The sequence below is a fragment of the Halictus rubicundus genome, chromosome 11, assembly GCF_050948215.1.
Source record: "Halictus rubicundus isolate RS-2024b chromosome 11, iyHalRubi1_principal, whole genome shotgun sequence".
In the NCBI taxonomy this organism is placed as follows: domain Eukaryota; kingdom Metazoa; phylum Arthropoda; class Insecta; order Hymenoptera; family Halictidae; genus Halictus; species Halictus rubicundus.
This window is the reverse complement of record NC_135159.1, coordinates 8678139-8703887: the sequence shown is the minus strand read 5'-3', so window position 1 is coordinate 8703887 and position 25749 is coordinate 8678139. Positions and strand designations below refer to the sequence as shown.

The 25749-nt window shown below is 38.1% G+C and overlaps 1 protein-coding gene across 1 annotated transcript; it reads left to right on the top strand.

The window, feature by feature from the left end:
* Window positions 1–1045: 1045 nt before the first annotated feature.
* Window positions 1046–24474, top strand: LOC143358506 (homeobox protein unc-42). Its single transcript, XM_076795670.1, has 6 exons — window positions 1046–1280; window positions 9315–9442; window positions 10704–10811; window positions 18832–19014; window positions 21450–21549; window positions 23472–24474. The coding sequence occupies exons 1-6, from the start codon at window positions 1061–1063 to the stop codon at window positions 23576–23578; spliced, it is 846 nt and encodes a 281-aa protein (XP_076651785.1). The 5' UTR covers window positions 1046–1060; the 3' UTR covers window positions 23579–24474.
* Window positions 24475–25749: the final 1275 nt, after the last annotated feature.

Below are 25749 nucleotides of genomic sequence, written 5' to 3'. Positions count from 1 at the left end.
TAGACCAGTTCTAAGTCTCCTTTCCCTGAGTGGCTGGAATAAAATCCTTGAGCAACAGTAACCTTGGAACCCACTGGGTCTCGAAGATATCTTTAAAAAACAAGAATTTACCGTAACCACGAGCCTCCATCTTTGAGCAACGCCGAACCTCTGAGCAAATCTGGACCTTCGAGCAAGGCTGATCCTTTGAGTCGCCGAATCCTCAAGGTATCGCCATTAGAAACTCTTCCTGAGTGACCGAGACGGACATGGAACATTTGCTCTGAGAGTCCTACACCTGTGAGAAGTCCGAAATCCCGAGGACAACAGTGCATCCCTCAGCAACAGGGATTTGCTTCGCTACAGGTCTCAGATTTGTCAAATCCTTGAGTGAGAAAGGTTAACATATGAAACTTTGAAAATTTCCAAGTCCGAACCTGAAGACTGAAGCTGTTCGGTGTACCGAAGACGCCACGGTACCTTCCGATAATAAGGATTTGCTTCGTTACCGTTCACAAACTCTCTGGGACCAGCAAAGGAGTCTAACCCCGAAGTGTCCGAAACAGGATACATTGCGGATCCTCTAACGCGAGAGCTGGAGTATAGTTGCGTCGGGATCGGTATCGCGTAATTCCCATAAACCTCTGCGAAAGGCTGGAATCCCGAAGCCATCGGCTGCCAGTCGGCTCCTCGCAGCTGTCGAAAGCAGAAGGGAGAAGGAGAATCCGGGGGGGACCGTGCGAGGCAAAGGATTGACATATAAAATCGAGGATCCTCCGAGAGAAGGATGACCCACTAACTATTGGAAGGCGAGGTGAATACTGTGAACGAGAGACCTCGACAAGGTCACCCCGGCATCACCCTGGCTAACGACCTTTCCGGAGGTACCGGGGGTCCCGGTGCAGGCGGCGTCGGTTCCGTCGGTGGCGGGTCCGTCGGCGGCGGCGGCGGCGGCGGCTCTTCGTTGCCGACGACTGCCCTCAGCCTCGACCATCAGCAGTTCAACATATTCCCGGCGATCTTCAGCAGACAGCTGAACTTCTCGGCGGCGGCCGCCGCGAACTGCGGCCAGAACAAGCTAATGGACGAGCTCAGGCCGAACCTCGGCCTCCTCGGCGTCGGACTGGTCGAGAACGACAGCTTTCATCTGAACCACAACCAGGAGAAGAGGAAGTGCAGCAGCACCAGTTCGAACGAACAGGACTTCGGACTGTACGGCGTGCACCAGGGACTCGAGGCCAGCCCGCCCACGCCCGCCGCGACGCCCGGCAGGAGCAGCGTCGGGGCCACTTCCAGTGTTGGTAAGAACAATCCTTTTTTTCTTTTTTAATAATTCAACCAGCAAACCTTGACTCGACGAAGCCTGGGCCTGGAATTTTTCCATTGTAAACTTGAATCCTTTGTGATCGCTTTATACATACTCGATATATGTCCAATACACGGGTCCAGCCGAGGACATGTATCGGACAGGAGATACTATTCTCTGATCCACGCCGAACGTTCATGGCACCTCAGGATACCCCAGCGGGGATAGTTCTGGGACTTCTATCGGCTAGGCATCTGGGACCTTTATCGGCTAGGAATCTGGGACAGATATAGAGTAAACGCGGTTACTATTATTCGCAGCGAGATATGTTTTTACTCGAGATTAAACGGTTTCGAGAGATGGTGTTGTCAGTTGTTTTTGTAGGTGGACGCGTGAAGGTCTCGTGAAGGTCAACTTTGATTTTTCAAATGAGTAGTTCAGGAGTTTGTATAAAACTGACCGTTATACGATTGTTTTTGTTCAGTTGGACTGCGGATGTCCGTGTAAAGTCAAAGTTTTTTGGCGAACATAACCTAAAATACTTTGAAAATGTTTTCCCTGGCAATGATTCTGGGCTGTGAACTCGATAGTATAAATAATGTGGAATTTATTTCCGAAATTATTGATTATAGTTTCTCTGATGGTACTTGGTGTAAGATTGTTAATATCCTCAGTAGATTCATAGGTATTTGGTAATTATGAGGATGTAGCCCTGACACATAACGAGCACCATACCAACAACTAACCCTTAAATCTAACTAGGGTACCAAATTACTGAGCTTATATTAATTATACTTATTTTTGAAGCATAATGAATATTAAAAGCATATATATTAAATGATTTTTATGAAAATATCTCTTTGTAAAATATTCATTATGCTTTAAAAGTAAGTATAATTAATATAGGCACAGTAGTTGGGTCCCCTACCCTATCTGTACTATAGAATTATGTTAGAAAGTCTCCAAAACCTATTTAACCAATTCCATTACCTAAAAATTCATCTTTGCCTTGCTTTGAACATTTGTAATTAAAAATACCAATTTAATCAAAATTAAATCTTCGAAAAACAATGTAGGACCGTCGAAAAATTCTGTTACCGAGAAAAAGACTCGGCTGTGGAAGGAAATTTGACATTTATAGGAAACAGATTGTCAGATACGAAAGCGAAGAGTGTGGTGCTTAGGGTTGCTCTATTCTTTCGGCTCAGTGTAGCATGTTTCATCGAGAATAATACGCACTCGATGCTCGCCTACGCCCAGCCATCATGGCAAAACCCCATTAGGCCACCCTTGGCGTTAGGCTCTCTAAATCCCCATGAACACATAATAATAGGCCGTGGAACAGGTACCACCATATGGTACGGTCCTCGCACCCCATTGTCAACACCTTGGCCGATCGCTTTGTCAATGTACACGCGTTCCACTCGAAAATTAACAAGCAGAAAATTCACCTATATCGAGATGACACGTTGGCCATTTTCGTTTTCCGAGTCAGTCAAAATGTAACGAGAAAATCCCCTTTTGTTCCACGTTCTTGAAATTTAGTAACTCTTCTGTTTGCGCTTGTTCCGTTTGAACTTCGCGCGCAAAATAAACAGGGAAATATTTATGTTGGTAATAGATACGTTGTCAATGCGGTGGACGTTGTGAACGGTTCGAAATTGTCGCCATGAAGAATATTAATTACGATCTGGTTTTTGTATTTGAATCCTATTGTTGATCATCAATAGCATTGTTATTCAAAGTAAAAATATCATTTTACTCAGTACAATTTATATCTTTTGTGATATTTGCGTTTCTCGCATTTAAATTTGGCGCGCAAATAAATAGGGAAACATTTATGTTGGTGGTACACACAGTTGGTAATGTCTGAACATTCTGGTCGATTTAAAATTGGCGGCATGGATTTAAATGTTGGTTAACCCAACTATTAGTAGTTTTATCTTTACAATTTATACATAAGTGCTTGTCTCTTTTAAAATATTCAGTGATAATGAGAGACAGACACAAAACTGGGGAGGATACAATATTTTAATCGATATTATCAGAACTGTTTGTTCCCAACAAAATTATTTAGATAAAAATAGAAAGTTTTTAGTAATAGATACAATAAGATAAAATACAATTAAATACTGTAGAATAAATTATTCCGAAACAGACTAAAACAGAATAAATTAAAATAGAAAAGAATACAGTACAATAAAATCAAATAAAATTGATCCAAATAGATAAACATAGAGTAATATAAAAAAAAATGCAGTAATATACAATGGAATATAAATGTAGAATAAAATGGTATGGAATACAATAAACTAGAGTAAAATAGATCACAGTAAAGTAAAATTGAGTGAGTGAAATGGAATGAAACAAATCAAAATTCAATAAAACACAGTGAAATCAAAACAATTAACAGAATAAAATAGAAAAGAAAAATAGAGAAAAATAAAAAATTGGCTACACTTCCCGTAATCAGAATTTCCGAAGAAGGTAATCAATTTTTCTTACGAACACTAATTAACGGGAACGCGTTGCACAACGGTAACGTAAATAATTACAAAGATCAACTAAGATTAGGTCACTGAGACGAGCTCAGCTGCATTTTTGCAGGCTTTGTTATTCAATAATGAATTAGATGGGGCTGAATTCCTCCAAGGTCACGCCGCTGGGAAACAAGATGAAGCTACCGCAGTGTTCATGCAAATGAAACGAGAATAAAAGAATGAGTGAGGAGGGACGGTCCGGGGGGAGGAGGGGGGAAGGCGCAGAAAGAGAGAAACGGGGGCGGAAAAATTAATTTCGTTAACCCTCTTGCGTTCTCCGCGGCATTAAAAGTTCTCAAGCGATGGTCTTCCGCGAGAATCCTTTACCCCTTTTAAAATGTGAACCCGCGAAATCTCTCTCTCTCTCTCTCTCCTTCTCTTTCGTCGGTGCAAATGATGGCTTTCCTCTCCGCTTTAAAAAAGAAGATCTAATACTACTACTTGAACAAACTTGCGGAGAAGTTACCGTCGCCCAACGACAAAGTATCTTTTTTTCGCTTGGAAGAGGATTCTTTTCCGAGGGCGAAGTTAATTGGCTATAACTGGCTCAGTTTTGATTTTTCGAACGTAGAAAAATTTCGAGATCTTGGTGAAATGTAACCGAAGATGCACCGTGAAGTCCCAAAATTATTGCGTTTGTAGTTTCGTTTCAAAAATTCCTGAAATTCGCTTACAACACAAAGGGGTTGTAGTGTGTTCTCTTTCGTGGGTGTACTTAATTACTCATCACTAGCTCAATTTTTGTATTTTCTTTGTAGAAAAATTTGAGGGTGTAGTTGACACATGGATAGAAAATTGCGTTCAAGTCTCATAATAAACGGACTTGTAGTTTCATAGTAAAAAATTCCCAAAGTCAGCTTAAAATATGAGAAGGTAGTAACATGTTCATTTTTAAGGGTGTACTGAATCGCTCGTAACTAGCACAATTTTTGCATTTTCTTTGTAGAAAAATTTGAGGATATAATTGAAACATAGATGAAAAATTACACTCAAGTTCCGTAACAAACGGTCTTATAGTTTCATAGTAAAAAATTCGCAAAGTCAGCTTAAAATATGAGGAGGTAGTAACATGTTCATTTTTAAGGGTGTACTGAATCGCTCGTAACTAGCTCAATTTTTATATTTTGTTTATAGAAAAATTTGAGGATATAATTGAAACATAGATGAAAAATTACGCTCAAGTTTCATAATACAAAGTTTTGTAGTTTCATAAAAAAAAAATCTGAAAGTTACCCGAAAATGCAGGCTAGTGTAATAAGTTCTTTTACAAGGATGCAAATCTATAAGGTTGCCTCTTGCGTAAAATTACTCTACAAACTGTTCCGAAGAAGGTAACATAGTTTAATATTAGATTGCGAGTGTATAACAGGGTTTGAATAATGATCGAAGTGAAATAGATACCCAAAAGTTAACAATGCTGCGAACATTTAGGAGATATTTTTCAAATTACTTTCGGAATGAGAGATGTAGGAGGAAATTGAGTTACTTCAGACGACAGAGAGCATAATTTTGCAGCGGGTAACGCTGACAGATGCTGCATATTAAATTTCGTTTACGGAGTTGGGTATATTTAGAAATTCCAATAATTGAAAGAAATGGCTTTAGGGCAATTACGCGTGGGAGTAGCAGCTGCTACAGGGGAAAACGTGTTCAAAATAATTACCAACGATTTTAACGAGGTAAAATCCACGGCGACAAATGACAGGATCAATGGGATCATCGACGATGCAGGTTTCTGCGACTCTGGCAGCTGTCCGTCGCTCGCATCTGCCATAACATTTCTCCTGGAATCGATGGGGACCCACAACTCTTTCCTTTATTTTTTCTACACACGCAGATACACACGAAATTACAGAACCTCATCTTTGCTTATTTTTTTCATCGATGTCTCTAATTTACTTTTAAACTTTTTTTCACCGGATCATGAAACGCATTGTCATGGGACTTTAGCGTGTGCCTTTTATTATATTTGAGATACGTCCACAAATTTTTGCGCGATAAAGATATTGTAATCGAGCTTGTTATGAGAAATTATAAATAATCCTTGTAAACAAGTGATCATTGGGGGGATTCTATTTTTGGCTAACTTTGAGATTTTTTAACATGACACTGCTGAACGAATTATTATGGAACTTTGGCGTGTAGTTTCCCACATACTTCTACCGTGTTCTCCAATTTTTAGTCAACAGCAACGTTAAAATTGAGCTTGTTATGAACGATTAAGTACATCCTTGAAAATCAGTAAACAAAGAGATGATACTATTGTAGGCCAACTTTGAGATTTTTTTACTATGGAACTATAAACCGATTCGTTATGGGACTTTAGTATATAGTGTCTTTCATGTTTCGACTATGTTCTCAAATTTTTAGAAGATCGCAAAATTAAAATTGAGCTTTTTATGTGCAGTCAAGTACACCCTCGAAAATCAGTAAACAAAGAGCTGATACTATTGTAGGCTAACTTTGAGATTTTTTTACTGTGGAACTATAAACCGATTCGTTATGGGACTTTAGTATACGGTTTCTTTTATGTTTCGACTATGTTCTCAAATTTTTAGAAGATGACAAAATTAAAATTGAGATTATTATGAGCGATTAAGTACTCCCTTGAAAATCAGTAACCAAAGAGGTGCTCTTAGAGCTTTGGGATACTTTTACCATGAAACTACAAGCCCACTCGTCATGGGGCTTTAGCGCACGGTTTCCCATATGTTTCGACTATGGTCGCAAGCGATTAGGCGAAGATTTTCGCAATACGATCGCGGCAAGATGCCGATTCGCTCGCCAAGAAACGGATTGTAAGAGGTTTCCCGTCTTCCCGCTGAACTTGACCGAGTTTCACCGTTCACCGGGAAACGGGACAAGGTATGTAAAGTGGACAGCATTCATCCTTGAACATTGAATCAGCATGTAACATGATTAGGTCATTAACGCCCTAACCAAGTTAGCATAGTGCGAGGGACTTCACTCGCCACCGTTACCCCGTCCGTACGTTCGCACGTTCATAAAGCCGATACCGTGAAACAACCAAGACGAACGACGACTTATCGTGGTGGAAGGACTCCTGCGGACCTCCGAGCCGGCCGACGGGTCCTTACACCCCCGCGGAAGTCCCTCATTAACGATCTTTTGCTAATTAAAACACACCGGCGACCACAATCACAGCGTCACTGAGTACTTGAGCGCTAACTTGGGAATGTCCAACTGGTTGTAACTTCGCGAAATCGAATTGAATGATAATCTAACTCGACTCGTTTTCAAGGATTCTGCTTCCACTTCAAACTCTTTCGAGTCATCTGTTTTTTAAAAAAGTATTTTCGCATTGTAAAACGCGGTGCAAGCGAAGGTGACATTTTCTAGATTCGCACCCAGATTTGAAAATATAATTTGCTATAACTTTGTGAAAAAAAGTCGGACAATGATGTTCTTGGTCTTATCTTCAAGGATTGAGCTTCTACTTTCGACCCCTTCAAGTCAAATTTTTTTTAAAAAATACTTTCGTATTGCAAAACGCGGTAGAAGTAGAAAGTGGTATTCCTTGAATTCGTACCAAGATTTGAAAACATAATTTGCTATAACCTTGTGAAAAAAAGTCGGATGATGACGTTCTTGGTCTTATCTTCAAGGATTGAGCTTCTACTTTCGAATCCTCTAAATTATTTTCTTCTAAAAAAATATTTTTGTATTGTAAAACGCGGTACAAGCGAAGGTGACATTTTCTAGATTCGCACCCAGATTTGAAAATATAATTTGCTATAACTTTGTGAAAAAAAGTCGGACGATGATGTTCTTGGTCTTATCTTCAAGGATTGAGCTTCTACTTTCGACTCCTTCTAGTCATGATTTTTTAAAAAAATATTTTCGGATTGCAAAACGCGGTGGAAGTAGAAAGTGGTATTCCTTGAATTCGTACCAAGATTTGAAAACATAATTTGCTATAACTTTGTGAAAAAAAGTCGGACGATGATGTTCTTGGTCTTATCTTCAAGGATTGAGCTTCTACTTTCGAATCCTCTAAATTATTTTCTTCTAAAAAAATATTTTTGTATTGTAAAACGCGGTACAAGCGAAGGTGACATTTTCTAGATTCGCACCCAGATTTGAAAATATAATTTGCTATAACTTTGTGAAAAAAAGTCGGACGATGATGTTCTTGGTCTTATCTTCAAGGATTGAGCTTCTACTTTCGACTCCTTCAAGTCATGATTTTTTAAAAAAATATTTTCGTATTGCAAAACGCGGTAGAAGTAGAAAGTGGTATTCCTTGAATTCGTACCAAGATTTGAAAACATAATTTGCTATAACTTTGTGAAAAAAAGTCGGACGATGATGTTCTTGGTCTTATCTTCAAGGATTGAGCTTCTACTTTCGACTCCTTCTAGTCATGATTTTTTAAAAAAATATTTTCGTATTGCAAAACGCGGTGGAAGTAGAAAGTGGTATTCCTTGAATTCGTACCAAGATTTGAAAATATAATTTGCTATAACCTTGTGAAAAAAAGTCGGATGATGACGTTCTTAGTCTTATCTTCAAGGATTGAGCTTCTACTTTCGAATCCTCTAAATTATTTTCTTCTGAAAAAATATTTTTGTATTGTAAAACGCGGTACAAGGGAAGGTGGCATTTTCTAAATTCGTACCTAGCTCGGAAACGGTAATCTTCGGTAAAAAATTGCAGTGTCGCATGGTATTTACAACTTAAGTCTCCTCTTCGCGATTAGCTCATCAAGTATGTCGTACACTGTTTCGTTTAATGGAAAATTTGCGTTCGATGGAAGACTAGTCAAATACTTGAACAATTTTGAAACCGTGAAGTTACAACATTCCGACAACTTTCTATCTCGAACGTTGCAAAACTCGCAGCGAGTATTGAATCTATATTATCGTATTACTGCCAATACCGAAATGGCACAAGGACTATCGGCTGGCGACTGTCTGTCGTTTAGAATTTGGCAGCGTAACAGTAAATTATGCTTTCACTTCACTCGAGTGATTAAATCGAGACTTTACGTAAACAGAATTAATAATAACAAACAATAACGTTACATAAATATTCCTACTTGTAAACAGAACGATCTTTATTCTTAAAACACTGTGAAATCATTTTTACTGCAATTATTTCAGAATAATTTTGCCAATTGTCCTCGGCTCGGTACCTCTTACACTGCGATAATTATTTAAACAAATTTCCGCGTTCATAATGTAATATTAAACTATACCATCTTGTTCAGGAGAGAGCCTACAGCACATTTTCCATGTAAAAAACATCCGCACAACTATAATTGTTAGAGTACAGAAAATGTTCAAAGTTGAAAGTTTTTCGTTTGCAATTGAATTTTTGGAACTTTCACATAAAATATAAAGTTGCTTATTTGAAGTATCGAAAATATTTAAGAACAATCTGTTCACAGTTAGAAGTTTAAAGAATATGTTGTTTGAAATTTTGAATGCAGTTTTATATGTTGTTAATTGACGAATTTCTCGTTTCAGGCGCGGAAGGAGCTTTCAAAAAATTAAAACCAGATCCTTGTGCTTCGAGTCCACACATTGGCCACACTCCCACCACTGCAAGTTGTCCGACACCTGCCCGACGACGACATAGGACCACCTTCACGCAGGTTTGTTCTGAAAATATCATTTTTATTAACAATTTCAAAGGACTCGCTACGATCTCTTCGGTCAGAGGATCTCTGGATTTTCGAAATACTGTAACCTCGTAAAAAAAAATTGAACGACCATGTTCTCGGGCTCATCGGATAGCGTGGAGCCTGAATTTTCATCTAAACATTAAAAAATAAATATTACGTATTCATGTTTGGCGAAAAATTGGGCATTTTCGAACTGTCATAATTTTGTTAAAAAAAAAAAATCGTACGATGATCTATCCGGACTCATTGTGTAGCGTAATCAAGTCTCTACTTTCGCCACCTGTAACTTATTTTTTTCAAAAATGCTTTTTACAAATCGAGCAGAAAAGATTTTTTCAAGATTTATTTTCTGGATAAATTTTTTAATAGTAAATATTCAAAAAAATTAAAGTTTAACTTTTCAATGATCTCTAAATAATTTTGATTCCTGTATCTACGGTGATCCGAATATTAAAAAAAAATTATTTAACAATTTTCGAAAACTATTGTTTGCACCTTCTAGCGCGTTTTTTAGTTCGAAAATATTAAAAAAGAAGACTCATTGGAGGTGAAAGTAGAAGCTTTGTACTGTAAAATGAGTTTATGTGAATTTTTTCAACAACTGTGTAATAACTAATATTTTTCAAACTCTGTATAAACTCAAAAATTTTTGTTTTCCGAAATAAAAGTAATTTATCAGGGGATGAAAGTGGAGATTTCCTGTTTTGAATGAGTCTCGATCATTCTCCGATAATTTTGAACAAAGTTACAACAAATTCTATTTTTCCGTTTCAACCTCTAATTTAACGTGCTTTTTAGTCCAAAACAAGTGTGTTAAAAAGTTTCGAATGAAAAATAACTTATGGGGATGAAAGTAGAAACTCCGCCCTTTAAAATGAGCCTAAATGGAACGTTCTCCGATGATTTTTAACAAAGTTACAGCAAATTACGTCTTCAGCTCCGTGACCACCCTTGAGTTTACCAAGTTCTAATTCAGCGCACTTTCTAGTGAAAAAAATGCAACTGTGAAAGTGAAAGTGGAGACTCCATCCTTTAAAATGATCCTAAATAGATCATTTTTCGATTTTTTCCAAAAATTTGTAACACGTGAAACGAGTCTTCGGTCTTTCTCCTGAAATTGATCCTCTGACTTCGATTTTTGAGATGCGGCAATTTCAATAATTTTTAAAATAATAGCCTCGCGAATTTCCCGTCAGATAGTCTTCACTAGGGCCCTCGAATTGTTTCGCAGGAGCAGCTGGCAGAATTGGAATCGGCATTCGCAAAATCTCATTACCCGGACATATACTGCAGGGAGGAATTGGCGCGATCTACTAAATTGAACGAGGCTAGGATCCAGGTAGGTTGCACCCTATTCTTCCGAGAAAAGTCTGATCGATCTCTCGATCGATCTGCGACGCCCCGAAAATCGATATCTCCCCGCCGAATATTCCATCGAATCTCGAAAGTTCAGAAAATATAACGATATTTATTTATAGATTAAATTCGATATTTTACGTATAACTTTACATGCAACATTTAACCCTCGGACTCCTGCGAGTTCTATGCCGGAGTCATTTCTGACCCACGCCGATACTTCACTAATACAGCTTTATTCCGATATAAGACGATGGATCGGGACCGGCTTTCGTCGTATTTCGGATGATTTTCTTATTTCGAGATAAAAAGTTACGGGTCACGAATGACCCCGGTACAGCACACAGGCGGGTTAAGGGCGCCTTTGTTTGCGAATCTTTTTGCAAACGCTGAACAGACATTTTCCCGATGGATTTAATTAATCACCGAGCCCTTTTTGCGTCGTGTATCCAGTGAAATATTTAAAATTGCAAATACATGCAGGAAGAGAGACTATCTTTTTGACCCTGATTCACACTATAATCGAATCAAAGACGCATGCAGGGCGGCGAAATGAAATTACGGGCGCAAATGTCGATTCAAGGCACCCCGTGCCTTTCGAGGGTTTGCAAAATCGATCAAAGAGAACTGCCAGGAGCGTAGGAGAAATTTTTTTACGATGAGCCCTGTGACTCATCCGATACCCTCCGTCGAACTGGGATTATTATCATAAAAATTGCACTGCGTGGTTGGTGATGGATATTCTCGAGTCGAAAAAATTGCCGGACATTGTTCAATGTATGCACTTTCGAATCGGGCAACGGGAAGGTTTCTACGAAGTTCTCGAATCTCGGAAAAAATTCCTGAGATACTCACTTTTCTCCATTGTTGGGTAAAATGAAATATTTTGAAGGGGCTCCACCTCGGAATTTTGCAGTGTTCTTAAATATGGATACTTTGGAGCATAAAAATTGCTAAATACCGTTCAATGCGCATACTTTCGAATCCCATAACTGGAATATTTTTACCAAATTTTTGGGTCTCGAAAAAAAATGAAAAAAGTACTCCCTTTTTCTTAATTCTCATATAACTTCGAAACTTTGCAGTATCCTCAAACATGCAAACTCCGCAACGAAAAAATTCTCAAACGTGGTCCAACGCGAGTACCTTCGAACCCTGTAACAGGAAAAAATTTACAAAATTTTTACGTCTCAAAAAATATTCCAGAAGCACCCCCTTTTTCTCAATTCTGCAGCGTAGTTGGACACGCACATTCTGCAACGAAAAAATTCTCAAAAACACTTGGATGTATGGCCATTCCAACTCGCAATCACTGTACCTCCGTCAACTCTCACGCACTTCACAAATAATTCATCGTCACGGCCTTCTGGCAAAATTCCTTTTCCGCAGAAAGGGTTGGAAACAAAAATCTGCAGATGTAATCGTGCTTCGACCTAAACGGGACTTAGGCCCGTAAATCAGTGATCGTTTGAAGACGATCGACGGCGGGATCGCTCTCGCATTCGCAGTCGGCGTTCGAAAGTCGCGAAGTTGGACGAAACGGACGCTTTGTGCATGAATTACAGCGGAGCGAGTAAAAGCAAACCGCGTTTTACTTAGCATCGCAGTTTAACAGGGTTAAGTCGCCGCGGTCCCGGGCTTTTAACACAAACAACGCCGTTCTGCATTATATATCAAAAGAGCGAAACGTACCGGCAACTGTTTTAATATGTACCGCTCGGAATTCGGCTGCCATGTTGCTGTCGCGCACCGGAGCAGCGAAACACACCGTACAAAGCCGCCATGCTTTCCCTTTCCATCCTTCTTTAATGTCGTCAAAAACCACAGCGCTTCCCCGCCCCCGAATCTGTTGCGTTTCATCTGCCGTTGGACGTTTCGACGATTCGAAAATGATTTGCCGACTTGTTTCGCATAGGGAAACCGTGGGGATCATGCAACGAAAAGAACTATAACGGTCCATAGTAACAATATTTACCGCTCTCTTGTTTATTCTTTTACCGAGAAATATCTGTAATTTGACCCCACGGAATTTATGTGAAATCGTGAAGATTTGGGTTGAACTTTTCCTCGGGAGACCAGAAATTTTTTACTTTTTTTTACATAATTCTGTATATTTTTGCGAGGAAATGCCGAAAATCCACGACTTAATGTTAGGAATTCACTGGTTCAGAAGTTATGGGTGTTTGAAGTTGGGCGTTTTTAAGCGTTCTTAATTTTTCTTTGGTCTGTACATCGCTAGAAAGAGGTGACAAACAGCAACTTTTAGAGATGGATACCTCGATTCGTTTCACCTAGTGATCAAAGAGAAACGAAATGTTCAAAAGAAAAAACGGGGAACATAATAATTAAAATAGGGGCGTGGGAAAGTATTGCTATTAATTGGCTGAATCACGCGAATAGAATTTCCAGATAAAATTCAGTCTCACAGATGTTAAAACAAAAACTTGTTTTGCGACGTAGCTCTTCGCGAAACTCGAACCTCGATTCGCTGTACAAGGTCCTAACAACCATATGCGACGGTCTTCATGCTCCATGTTTTAATCATTTCCGCGTCATTTTCCCGTATAAGCAACGATTCGCACATTCCAACTGCGTTTCCACCATCGCGCAGATGGCTAAAAAGGGTTTCTGCGTTTTATTAAACATGATTCTCGTCCAGAGAATTTGACACGTGTTCGCATAATTTCCGGGAAATATCGCACGCTTCGCTTCTCAGGGATTTAGACGTTCTTCATTTTCTTTATTTGAAAGGAAACGTTATTTCGTGATCCAAGCAGTATTTAATTTATAGTATTACTGTGATACACTTCAGAATATCGTGATAAATATTGTGAATGGTAGATTAGCAGTTTTAATTATTATAGCCAATTGCTATTATAACCTTCTACAATGTTACAACAACATTCCAAATTGTTAGCTGGACTGAAAATTATTTATGAACCAGATCGTTGCCTAGATTCTGAATCATTTTCTAGTATTATTAGAATATTTTATAGAACATATTATTGTAATTTGGGACAGTAGTTACAACACTTTTAAATTGATTAGTAACATTCCAAATTATTCGGTAATATTCAAAATTATTATTTAAAATTATTACGATATCTTTTACAATAGGATATTGTTCTTTTTTAGAGTATAATCATACTAATTTTCGTATACTTCACTCCCTTTTTTAAATTTTGTACATTTTAGAATTATTTCTTTTTCTTTTTTTTTTCTTAGAATTATTTCATTTTAGTATTTGTTTCTTTTTGGAATTCTATGGCACCACTAACTGTAAATTTTCGTAGAAAATCGTGGGAGCAACGTGAAACGTTTCGCGCGCCGGTATAATGCACTCGAGAGGAATTCTTTAAGAGACCCCCATCGCCAGTTATGGCATCTCGCATCGTGTAAGATGGCGACACGCGAGCGAACGAGAGCTCGCTCTCGCAGCCCAGCAGGGTGCTTTCGGATGAAAGAGAAATAGGTAGGGAACAGCGGTGGCAAAGTTGAGATGAGTTGTAGGGTGAGGGGGGAGGGAGCGTGGGAGGGTGGTGCCGTACCGGAGGCTGCCATTATATCTGAGCCGCCATTTTAAATTGAATTTTCTCTCCACCCTAGATAGATCTGAAACGTCTCGGCCTCGCCGAGGTTCTTCCTTCCCTAGGAGACGAGAGCTAAGAAGATGCTGCAGGGAGAGGGTATGGGGAAAAAGCATGGGGGATATCGAGGACCCCCTTTCCGGTTACGTTATTATCTTTTTCTTATCTTTGCCACTGTCGTCTTCTTTTTTTTTCAACTACAACCGACTGCAGCCTCCGGACATAAACATTTCAATGAAATGTTTGCGTCAGGTTGTGGTGCAAATACGCTCGTTTCGGGACCATAAATAATTCCAAGGATTTCGGTGTTACGATTTTGATCAGGTTTTTGGATTGCAAAGATTTTAAATAATACAATGATGGTTAAGAACGGTGGAATGAAATCAATGCATAAAGTGGGGCGGACGTCTTTTTACGTTGCAAAATCATGACAATTGAGACATAATCAGTTCACACAGCTGGATTGTGGATCTTTATGCAAAATAAACATTTTCTAAGTCGGTTGCAAAAAATAACAGCTGCACAGCGTCCATTAATACTACTTGGGGTCCCCAGTTACATCAAGGTCTGTTTCAAGGATGTGCTTAGTTGCTTATAAAAAAATCAAATTGGACTTTTCTGTCATCAACAAAATTTGGGAATATAGCCGATACTTAAACAAAAACGTACACCAAAATTCTGTAAGAATTGGTTTCCCGGTTTTCCCGTAAAAAAATCGCAAAGTTTAAAATATACCGTTGTGTAACAAGTTAATCCTCGTCAGGAACAATGAATATTCGAAACAATTGTTTTTTTACGTATTCAGAAACATGTAATAAGTTTGGAAAGGATTAGAAGGGTAGCGGAATCGCTTGAAGAAGCGACGATAACGTCCTTATTAATGATAATGATAAAAAAGAAAAAAGGGGTAGCACTGTGGTAAGAGAATAATTCTCGAATCACCGCACAAGAAATCCCATTACGCCGTAGAAAAAGAAAGGTGAATCCGAGACCCGATATTGAGTTAGCTGAGTTTTCATTCGACCTTTTTACTTCGATTCGACTTCCGATCGAAGCCTGCCTACCTAGTGGGCGTTTTACGAGAAAATCGACTTCCTATCCGCCAGGAAACGAGAGAACCAAATAAATATGGCCGTCTAACGTCTTCCATTTACTCTCCTCGGAAAATATTACCGATGCAGTTGCGTTTATTTTTAAAACTCGCTCGAAAACAATTTTCCTCGGAACCACACTTCCGACGTTCGCGACCAAAATATCTCAAAAACCACCGCATCGATTTACTTAAAAAATTGCACGCTTATTCCACAGACTGAACACTACCATCCTGCCGATGGACAATTTTTTCCAACGGCTGGTTTTGTTTTTCAATTAACACGAACCGGACAATCTTTCGTTATCGAATGCTACGAAAAGCACCCTAAGGAATATAATTGTATCGTCCACAATTATAAATATTTTTCAATGAAAAAATTCTAGAAACTACCTCGAACTACGAGCTTTCGGACACGGCAAGAATTTTTCAGATAGGTCAAACAGTTTCTTCAGAAAAAATTCTTATAGATCACTTTTCCTTCTCATCTTCTGCCCTCGATTGACCCAGCGTTTATCAATTGTTCTCCGTTGTTTAAACTAACTTTTCAGGGATCGGACGGTACATACGTTATAATTGAAGTTGTAGTATCTAGATACGGGGTGGGATACTTCGTGTACTTTTGTCGCGGGCGCATTTTTCTGTCGGAAGAACGGTTTTGGCGCACAGTATTCTCTCAGGCGGCGCGGAGAAGCATAGTTTTCTGGGTCGCGGTGTGCTCAAAGTAGCAGACATTTTGAGCTGTTCTCCCCCAGAGAGGGTGCCGCACTTTCGCTATCCCATCTTCCTCTCCGTGGGACAGCCAGAGAGCGAGAGAGAGCGAGAGAGAGAGAGAGAGAGAGACGAGATTGGAGAGCACGGTGATTAAATTACGAACTCTTAGCTTTCCAGTTCTTACAGGGTGTGCGCCTTAAGGGACGCGCCCGCGCGCAAATATGTTCTCAAAAAGCTCCCAGGGAGTGGTTGCAAATAAAAGGGAGCCGTTCACTTTTCCTGTCGATGCTCTGCCCTCTGCAAACGCGAGTCTTTTCGCTCAAAAAATGATCGGAGTCGATACAGGAATGGACACTCGAATGCACCGAACTACATACTTGCTTTTTGACTTATAACGACTATTACACTTATAACGAAGACAGTATCGATTTTCGATCGTTCGAAAAATTCGTGGATGGAGTTGAAGTGTAAACAAATGTGCCCGCTCAAGTCCCTTGATCGGAGGTTTCGCGGTTTCGTCATAAAAAATCGTCAAGTCCACCTAACCCTTTGCGCAACAAGGTCTGTTTCAAGGGTGTGCTCAATTGCTTCTAACAAACTCGAATTTGAATTTTTCGACATCAAAAAATTTGGAAATGTAGTATATACTCGGACACAAACGTACACTAAAATCCTGTAACAATTGATTCTCCAGTTTCTCTATAAAAAATTCCTAAACCTAATTCCCTTAGCGTATCAATATGGTTTTCGAGGTTTTGCATAATTGCTTGCAGCAAACGGAATTTTGATTTTTCCGGTCTCGAAAAATTCGAGAACATAGTCGAAACAGAGACAAAAATGGCCTTCGAAGTCCCGTGACACGTGGATTTATAGTTTCTCGGTGAAAAAATCACGAAATCACCTAAAATATTAGGCTCACCGCAGCAGGTACTTTTCAATGGCGCTGCACCTAATCGGTTATAATAATCCGAATTCCGATGTTTCCCACTTCTAAAAATTCGAGTACGTAGTCGAAACATGGACGCGGCTGTACGATAAAGTCCCGTGTCGAATGGTCTCGCAGTTTTGTGGTAAATAAACGACAAAGTAACGCTAAAATATTCAATTGAATAACGTGTGCTCGCTTTTCAGAGACGTTCTAATTCGCACCGTGACGAGCTGAATTTTCACGAGAAAATTAACAAAAAACAATCGATCAACGGAAACATTTTTCTATTTTGCACAAAGTCAAGTGCCCAGAGAATCGACCGATAAACAAGAGGCCGGCCAATAAAACAAAAGCGATATCTACGGGGGGAGGGGGTAACAAAAAAAGAGGCCGTAAGAGGTGCATAAGAAGAACAAAAATGGTAGAAAAAGTCCTCGGGCAGCCCCGTGTCCTCCCCCGCGCGGTTTCGCAATGGCGTGCGCGCGTGCGTGCGTGCGCGGGGATGGAAAGAGAGTGTGGGAGGGGCGCGCGGGGGGATGAAAGGGGGGTGAGATCTGATGCACAGTAGAAATGTCGATAAAACGCGTCGGCCAATGAGGGAGCCGGGAGTGACGTCACGGCGGTGGCATCGGCCAATCAAGAGGCGCCGGTGACGTTGCCAGCCCCTTTGCCGAGGGGCGGGGGGCGGTTGATAGGGAATGATAAGAACCGAGAAAAACAGGAGCGAAACGAATGGAAGAAGCCCCCCGGGCCTTGGGGGAGGGGGTGGATTCGACGTAGACAACCGACTATAGCGCGGCTGGCCTGGCCTGGAGAGGCGATCCCAATATGGGCGCGCTAATTCCCGCGAAACAATGGAAATTCTCTGGCGCAAAATGGCGATGCGTGAACTACTCGGCTTGCTTTCCGGGCGACCGGAAAACTGTAAAAATTTTGCTATTGTTCGGCCGGGGGAAAAAAAAAAGAAGCCGGTCTCTTGCGTCACGCGAGGACTGCGCACTGGCCAAAATCGCAAAACGATGGGAAAGTATCGTGTCACTGTTAATTGCACATTATTCGTTGCAAACGGAACGGTTCCAGGGGTTTTATCAGCTGGAATGAGAATATATTTATAGGGGCTGTTTCGTGATGTAAGAAATCGAAACTTTGCTAGTCGATTTCGAATGGCACTTTAACCCCTTGCACTACGATTTATTTTATGATTGCTGTGATTAGAACCTCTTTGCTCTGAGAAATAGTAGACAAAGTTTTAACACGATAGCTGTAACAGATTTTACAATACACAAGATTAAAAACGCTAGGTATACAATTTATAACTTTGGATTGGATAAATATTTTTTCTTGAAAAATTTACTGTACATTTCTTAAAGTTTCTTAAAGTTTCAGAATGACAGTCCTAATAGTTTTTTTTTTAATGACTGAATCTCGTCACGTCAGGGTCTGTAAGATGAAAAACGTTCTAAACGCACACGATTCTAGGTACAATTTTGAATCGGATGTATGTTATGTTTCGAAAAAGTTACTGTAAATTTCTAAAACGTTACTGGATATAAAGTTTCAGAGTGACGGACCTAATAGATTTTTTTTTAATTGCCGAATTTTTATATATGTAGGGAACTGATATTACGAATGCTTGACGTCGCAGCCAGTTTCATTTGAACGCCGCAATAATTATTGTTGACAGGTCTGGTTTCAAAACAGAAGAGCAAAATACCGGAAGCAGGAGAAACAGCTCCAGAAAGCCTTGACTCCGATTCCAGCTTGCCAAGGCGCCATGATGAGAAACATCTACCCCGGCGCTAGCAGAGGCTATCAGCCCTATCCTCATCCCCATAATAGCATAAACGGCATAAATCGCTACCCTCAAGTACGTATTCCGTCGTCCCTTACAGGAGACACGGTATCCCAACAGTCGCTCAAAAAGTCAACCAAAGGAAATTAATAATTGTTCACTGATTTAACTGAAATTTTCATTTTAATTTTTCAACCGATTTAATTGATATTTTCTTAACAACTTACGATTGAAAAAGAGACGCTAAAATCTTAATTTCAATTGGAACAGAATTTTTCTCTCAATTATTGTTCGAATCATAGACAACATAACAATTTGAATTCTCTCGGCCATGGTTAATTTGATATTAGTAGTTTAAATTGTTTTGCACATGGTTAATTTAAATGTAGTTTGACTTCTCTTGTATATAGTCGATGAATAATCGTGAATTATTATTTAGATCCTAAATTGTAAGCTCTGAATTCTAAATTACAATTAACAATTTCAACTAGTTGTATGTATAAAATATGATATACAGGGCGTCCCGGTTTTGATACGTGTAAAACTAAATAAAAAATGAGGAATAATATTTTTCCGTTTTCGAGAAAATCGAGCTTGAAAATGCAGCAAATACGCGTGCTATTCGGTAAGAGCCGTCCGACGCGTCTGATCATGACCGACCAATTCTACTTCCCGCATATACTACATTCTAACGCACGCCAACCCGACGAATCTTCAAGTTCGATATTCTCGAAAACAAAGCCTCAATCGAAAAAATTTTTTTTCCGTATTTTCGACTTATTTTCTCTCGTAAAATCACCCCTTCCACGGTTGTACCATCGATACAATAATGTATCAAAGACAATAATGAAGTCTCCTAAAACTTAATTGTTAGAAAGCATAGTGTACGTAAAGGTCTGGAAAAAGTACATTTATTAACAAATAACATACAAATAAACTTGAGCACAAAAAAAAGTAAAAGTTCTCAAAATAAATCAGATTTAGACTGATTGGCATAGACGGATGTTTATGCAAAATAAAAATTTTCTGAATTGCAACAAACCGGAGTCAAATAGAAATTAATTTTTTTCTTAATAGGTTTAATAGGTTGGAAATAATATAACAGTATTTTTAAATTCTTTCAATGTTTTTACTGTTTTAAATTATATCTACTCATTTTTGTCATAAATGCATAAAATCCGCAGTCTAACGTCATACACAATTTACACGGTAAATTATAGGATGTGTAGTTTGAATTATAAATTATATGCAGTCCAAATGCTGTTGTTGGTTGCACTGTTAATTTACAGTGCAAACTTTATCTGCGTTTTGACTCGATTTCGGCAACATCTTTTTTTTTTCTTCAATTTATGGCCAGATTGTTTATGTGACAATCGACGTATCACTTTGAGGAGTATCGCGAGGCTGCGGACGAGTCCGACGCGTTTCTCGTTAATGATTTTAACCGAGGTATTAAATTGAAGTGCAGCTGACCGTCCGGCGGGCGCATCGCTATCGGTCGATGTGCCTAAATTGCATTTCGACTGATTAGTTGGGTCGGGCAGATTACCGAATGCCTACTGCTTTAATTGAGTCGGTAATTCTTCGGCTATGCCCGGTTCGTCGGTTGGAAAAACTTTCGGAAATACCTGTCCATCGAATTCCTCAGAGCACGGGTTACACTTTGTCGATATTTACAAATTGATTCGTTTCGGAATTCGTTTCGCAAAATCGAGTTTGGTTTGTACTATTCGTTACGTAAATTATAATTCTATGTACTCGCTATGGAATTGTAATCAGCGGATTTTAAACGGCCATTTTGTTGCCGATGTTCGGATTAGCACATCTGTTGAATAAATCGGAGATTTGATGCATTTCGATATTAATTTGTTTAAATTGTATGTTTCGATAAGATAATACCAACTAAATCGCATAATTTGTTTGTTTTCAATGATATTTTTATGAAACTTTTGCCAACGTATTTGTCACATTTTTCCGATTAAAATGAGCACAAACACGATACAATTTGGATCATATGTATTCGTTTAATTCCCAATCAAGTACAACCTCGATTATCCGAACTGATATCTGAATTCTCCATTGTCCGTGAACGTTTTTCTGTTCTATCTGAAGCGATTTATTATTATTATTATTATTATTTATTATTACACCGTAGCTAAGTAACTGTTCTGTTACCTGAACAAGCATCTTCCACTGACTAGTTCGGATAATCGAGGTTTTACTATATCGTGGATTGAACGAATAAACGCAATTTAAATGGTGTCGTGTTTCGAGTCATTTTAATCAGGAAAATTTCCGGAATATGTTGGTAAAAGTTTCATAAAAACGATCATTCGACACAAAAGAGATTTATCATTGGATTAATACTATCTCAACGATACGTTGGTGTCGATATTTTGTTTTTTCTTTTTTTTTTACATATTGAGACATTACCGAATTCTTCGTTAATTTGTGATAAGATATTAATTTTATCTGTAATTCGTTAAAATTGTTGAATGTGATTTTTGCAGATGGGCACAACGTCTTATCCGAGTATGACACAGCCATTTTCCATGTCGCATTCTGCATCGAACATGTCGGCAGTCACTGGTATGAGACAAGATGCAATGGGTGAGTGCTCGTAATATTTTTTCAAAACGAACATAATCGTATTAGACGCTCGTTTTCAAGATAAGTAGTCCGAGTAATCGAACAAATTTTTCAAGGTCATTAGGGCCATTTCAATTATCCCTAGAAAATTAATCATCTTTAACAGTGATCTACTTGATGGCGAACATCCCATTCGAAACGCGATAAAACGTGATCGAAAACCGATAAAAATTTTCGAAATCGACGTATCAAAGCCGGAAACGTTTCCGCGCAGTTGCAGCGTGCATGCACGACAAAATTTGTTTACGATATAAATAAACTGAAATCGAATTTTCGGGCAATTCCGTTATTTTCCCGAAGTGCTGACTCGCAATTATTGATTGATTGCGTAAAAACCCGTGCCGGAAATGACGCGAATCGGATACCCGTGGAAACGTACGTCCAAGACGTCCTCTCCATTTCCGGGTTCGCGCCGTCTTACATCATTTCCGGCGCGAGATGGAATATCGCTTTTAAATCGAATCAAGACTATTCGCGGATTGGCTCGCTGCCGTAGCTGACTGCTCTCCGCCAATATGGCGGCTCCTCGTAACGATTTAACGTCTTAATGCGATAGCAAATCGGTCGATTACCATCCGCGATCGGCCAACGGGAAAGTGTACTCCGTGAATCAAATCGCCTGATCGCTTTCTAAAAAGAAATTTCGTTTCCTATATCTACCCTGGATCGCACAAATAAATTGTTCTTTCCGGATTAAGTTCGAACAAATATTTACCTGGGAGTGACTAATCAATCTTATAACTATTGTCCAATCAATTCTTGATAGTTAAAATAATTTTGTTAGGCGTGTGGAATTAATTGAACGCATTTTTGTCGAAATCGCGGGGAAATTGATTTGAATTCGAACGTTTTCCCGCCACTAGGGGATTTTAAGCGGCGATTTCATTGGTTAGAATCTGGCGATGTAAATTTATTTGAATTGTTCCATGAGATTCAATCATTTTTGTGCTCATTTGTCGATAGTTGATGAAAAATTGATTCAAATATAAATGTATAAAAGTGATTAAATGCATTCTCGTTGGAATTTAACGTTCTACCGCCACTAGGGAATTTTGAAGAGTCGATTTTAGTGTTTGGAATGTGGTGACGTAGATTTATTTAAACAATTCAGTACAAATTTTTATATTTATTCGTTGGATAGGCAATGAAAGATTTGTTCAAATAATTTGTTATGTTAAAAATTAACATTTAAAATGTACTATGTCAAATTTCATAATGTCATTCTATGTTTCAAATAAACATTGATCTATTTTTATTTAATTGAATTGTATTATGTCACTGGATTTTATTATTCGAATTAAATAACAAGATAATTTTGTTTTGATTTTAGAGGCGTGTTTGGTAAATAATGTCGCATTATTATTTGTGCCTGGGGCCACAGACTACATCTGTGCCGATAAATAATGAGTTTCCGATGACCACGCACAGATAATGCGTTTAAAATTGTGTAATTGCATTTTCGAACTAGTAGAAGTTGAAAAGGTCAGAGAAATTTTCATCGAGGTTCCCAATAAATGATATTTCGATCTTTGTGGCTGCTAATATAATTGAATGGTAACCTTGACGGGTTCATTTTGGACAGTGTCTTGCAAAAATTAATGGAATATTCGTATTTACTATACAGCATTAAAATATAATACGCAAATAAAACGAAATAAGAAATGAAAATGTATTTTCGTTCTTCGTATGTTTTATACGAAGAAAATAATGTAACATTATTTTAAATTCCTCTGATGTTTTTACTGTTTTAAATTAAATCTACTCATTGTGGCTATAAATGCATAAAATCTTCTTCGTATATTCTTCACCTGAGATTGACTTGTCTTTTGATAAGAATGTTCGAATTAAATTAACAAAATGATAATAAATTGATCTAATTGCAGGCATGTCAGCGGAGGACGAGTGGTACAACAAAAGTATCTCGGCTCTAAGAATGAATACCGCTCATCATCCGAATCTCGCTGCGCCGATGCTACAGTACCAAACATAATTGTAAACGCATGCACGAGCTATTCGAACAATTCAAAAGTATCTGAATACGATGCACCTTCACTAAATTGCATTGCCAAAGAATAGAAGGAAAACCGCAGAGAAAACAATATTCGAAATGTACCACCGACAAGAGACAAAACGAGAGAAAAGGAACTTCGATGCTTCTCGCGAAATGGAGGGAAGTGACATTTTGAATTTGGCGCGCGAACGTTTCGAACCAGCGCGCCAACTTTTCAAATCTGGTCGAAATCATTTGTTTATTATGTAAGATGAAATGAATTCCGATCGGTAAGTTCAAAATTCAATGAAACATCCGAAAATTTAATCGTATTGTTAATCCTATTTTGGTAGACTAATTTGTTAATTAATAATGTCTCTCGGTAGAAAAATGTGTAATTAAAAGCGTACTCCGTGATCGATACACTGAGAGCTTTCCGTGCAGGGTGCAAGAGACGTAATTATGTTCTTGTTTAAATAACAGTGTGCCAATATTATTTAACAAAACATTTAATATTTCTCAGAAAATGTTAGAATTGTGTGCACGTTTAAATTGAATTCATAGTTCACTTTAATTTTATAGCTAATATATTTAATTCCATGCCAATTTTAATAGCATATTAAACTTTATTATTAAATAAAATATTTACAATTTTACAAGTGTTGAGTATTTACAATTTTTCAAAGCTGTGCAGAATTGTGTTAACTATTGAAAACGTATTTATTCAATAGATTCAGCTGGCCAGAAAAAAAATTTCTTGCATTCTACACAAAGCACAACGCAGCCAAATAATTTTTCAATCAACACTTCAACAGTATTACTACATTATTATTACTATAATTAATTTGTTACGTCAGTGCTGATCGATTTCGTGCAAAACTACACTAAGTAAATAAATTATAATTATATATATTATACTTATAATTAAATTATATACACGAAAAATAATTATAGTTTAATTATAATGTGTATATATATATATATATATATACATATTTAATTTTATGCATGTAATTATAATTTATTTATATATATTATATACAATAACATTGATAATAAATTATAATTATATACTATAATTCAGAGAATGATTATACACATAATTATAATTTATTTACGCGTATATAAATATATATATATATATTATATATAACAGCATTAATAATAATGCTTGTAATTATAATTATAATTTTAAGTTCTTTTTAAGAATTGTGTCTTTCATTTTTTAATTCAGTTTCATTTCTACACGTGTATTATTGGAAATGGAGGAATGATAGTGCGAAGCAGAGGTTTATTGTTTGAGAATTTTGTACTAACAATCGACAAGCACAAAAACGAGAAGCGTGGGCGTGAGTACACTGTCCCACCGTGGGATCCTTGATTAGTTTCTTAACAACGATCGAGAACTAACGGTTTTGTTAAACGGAGGTAACTGTACATAAGGGAGAGAAAGAGAACGAGAGAGAGAGAGAGAGAGAGAGAGAGAGAGAGAGAGCGAGAGAGAGAGCGCGAGAGATACATATACAGTGTAATCAACAGGTACTCTAGCATATGCGATTTTTCAATGTCCTTTTAAAAATGTAAGCATACCTATCCTTAGTGGAGAACAATTTAGGCATTGATTTGTGTGCTTATGTTGGCCAGAGTTTTTAATAATCGGAGTGAAGGGGGGTGGTAGCTGAGGGTAACTGACGATCCTTGCGTTCGAAATTTGAGGGGCGCCAGGCTACAGATCTCAAAAGTTCTTTTTTTTTACTTTAGAAACAACTTCAGAGTATTCGTTAAATTCTTGTTCTGTTTTTAACATTTGTTCACTTCGAATTCAATCTTTTTTGTTGACTAGCATGGTCGTTGTCTATTTTGGTGTAGTTTACACCCCTGTATCCTTTTGTAATTAATTTATACTGTTTACTTAATTGATTGATCTTGAAGTCTAAAACTGTGCCCAATGCATTGTTTTTATGTTTTCGAAAAAGGTAGCTGCTAAAAAATGTTTAAAACCTCTGTGAACATGGTAGAATGTTAGTACACATAGATTTCTTTGCAAAATTTTTTACTGTCGCTGAATCTGAAGAAAAACTACAAAGGACTGGATTTTATCCAATCTTTTCACATTTTTAATTTTTGTACAAGTCTAGAAAATAAGAAAACACTGTATTTAATATAATGTA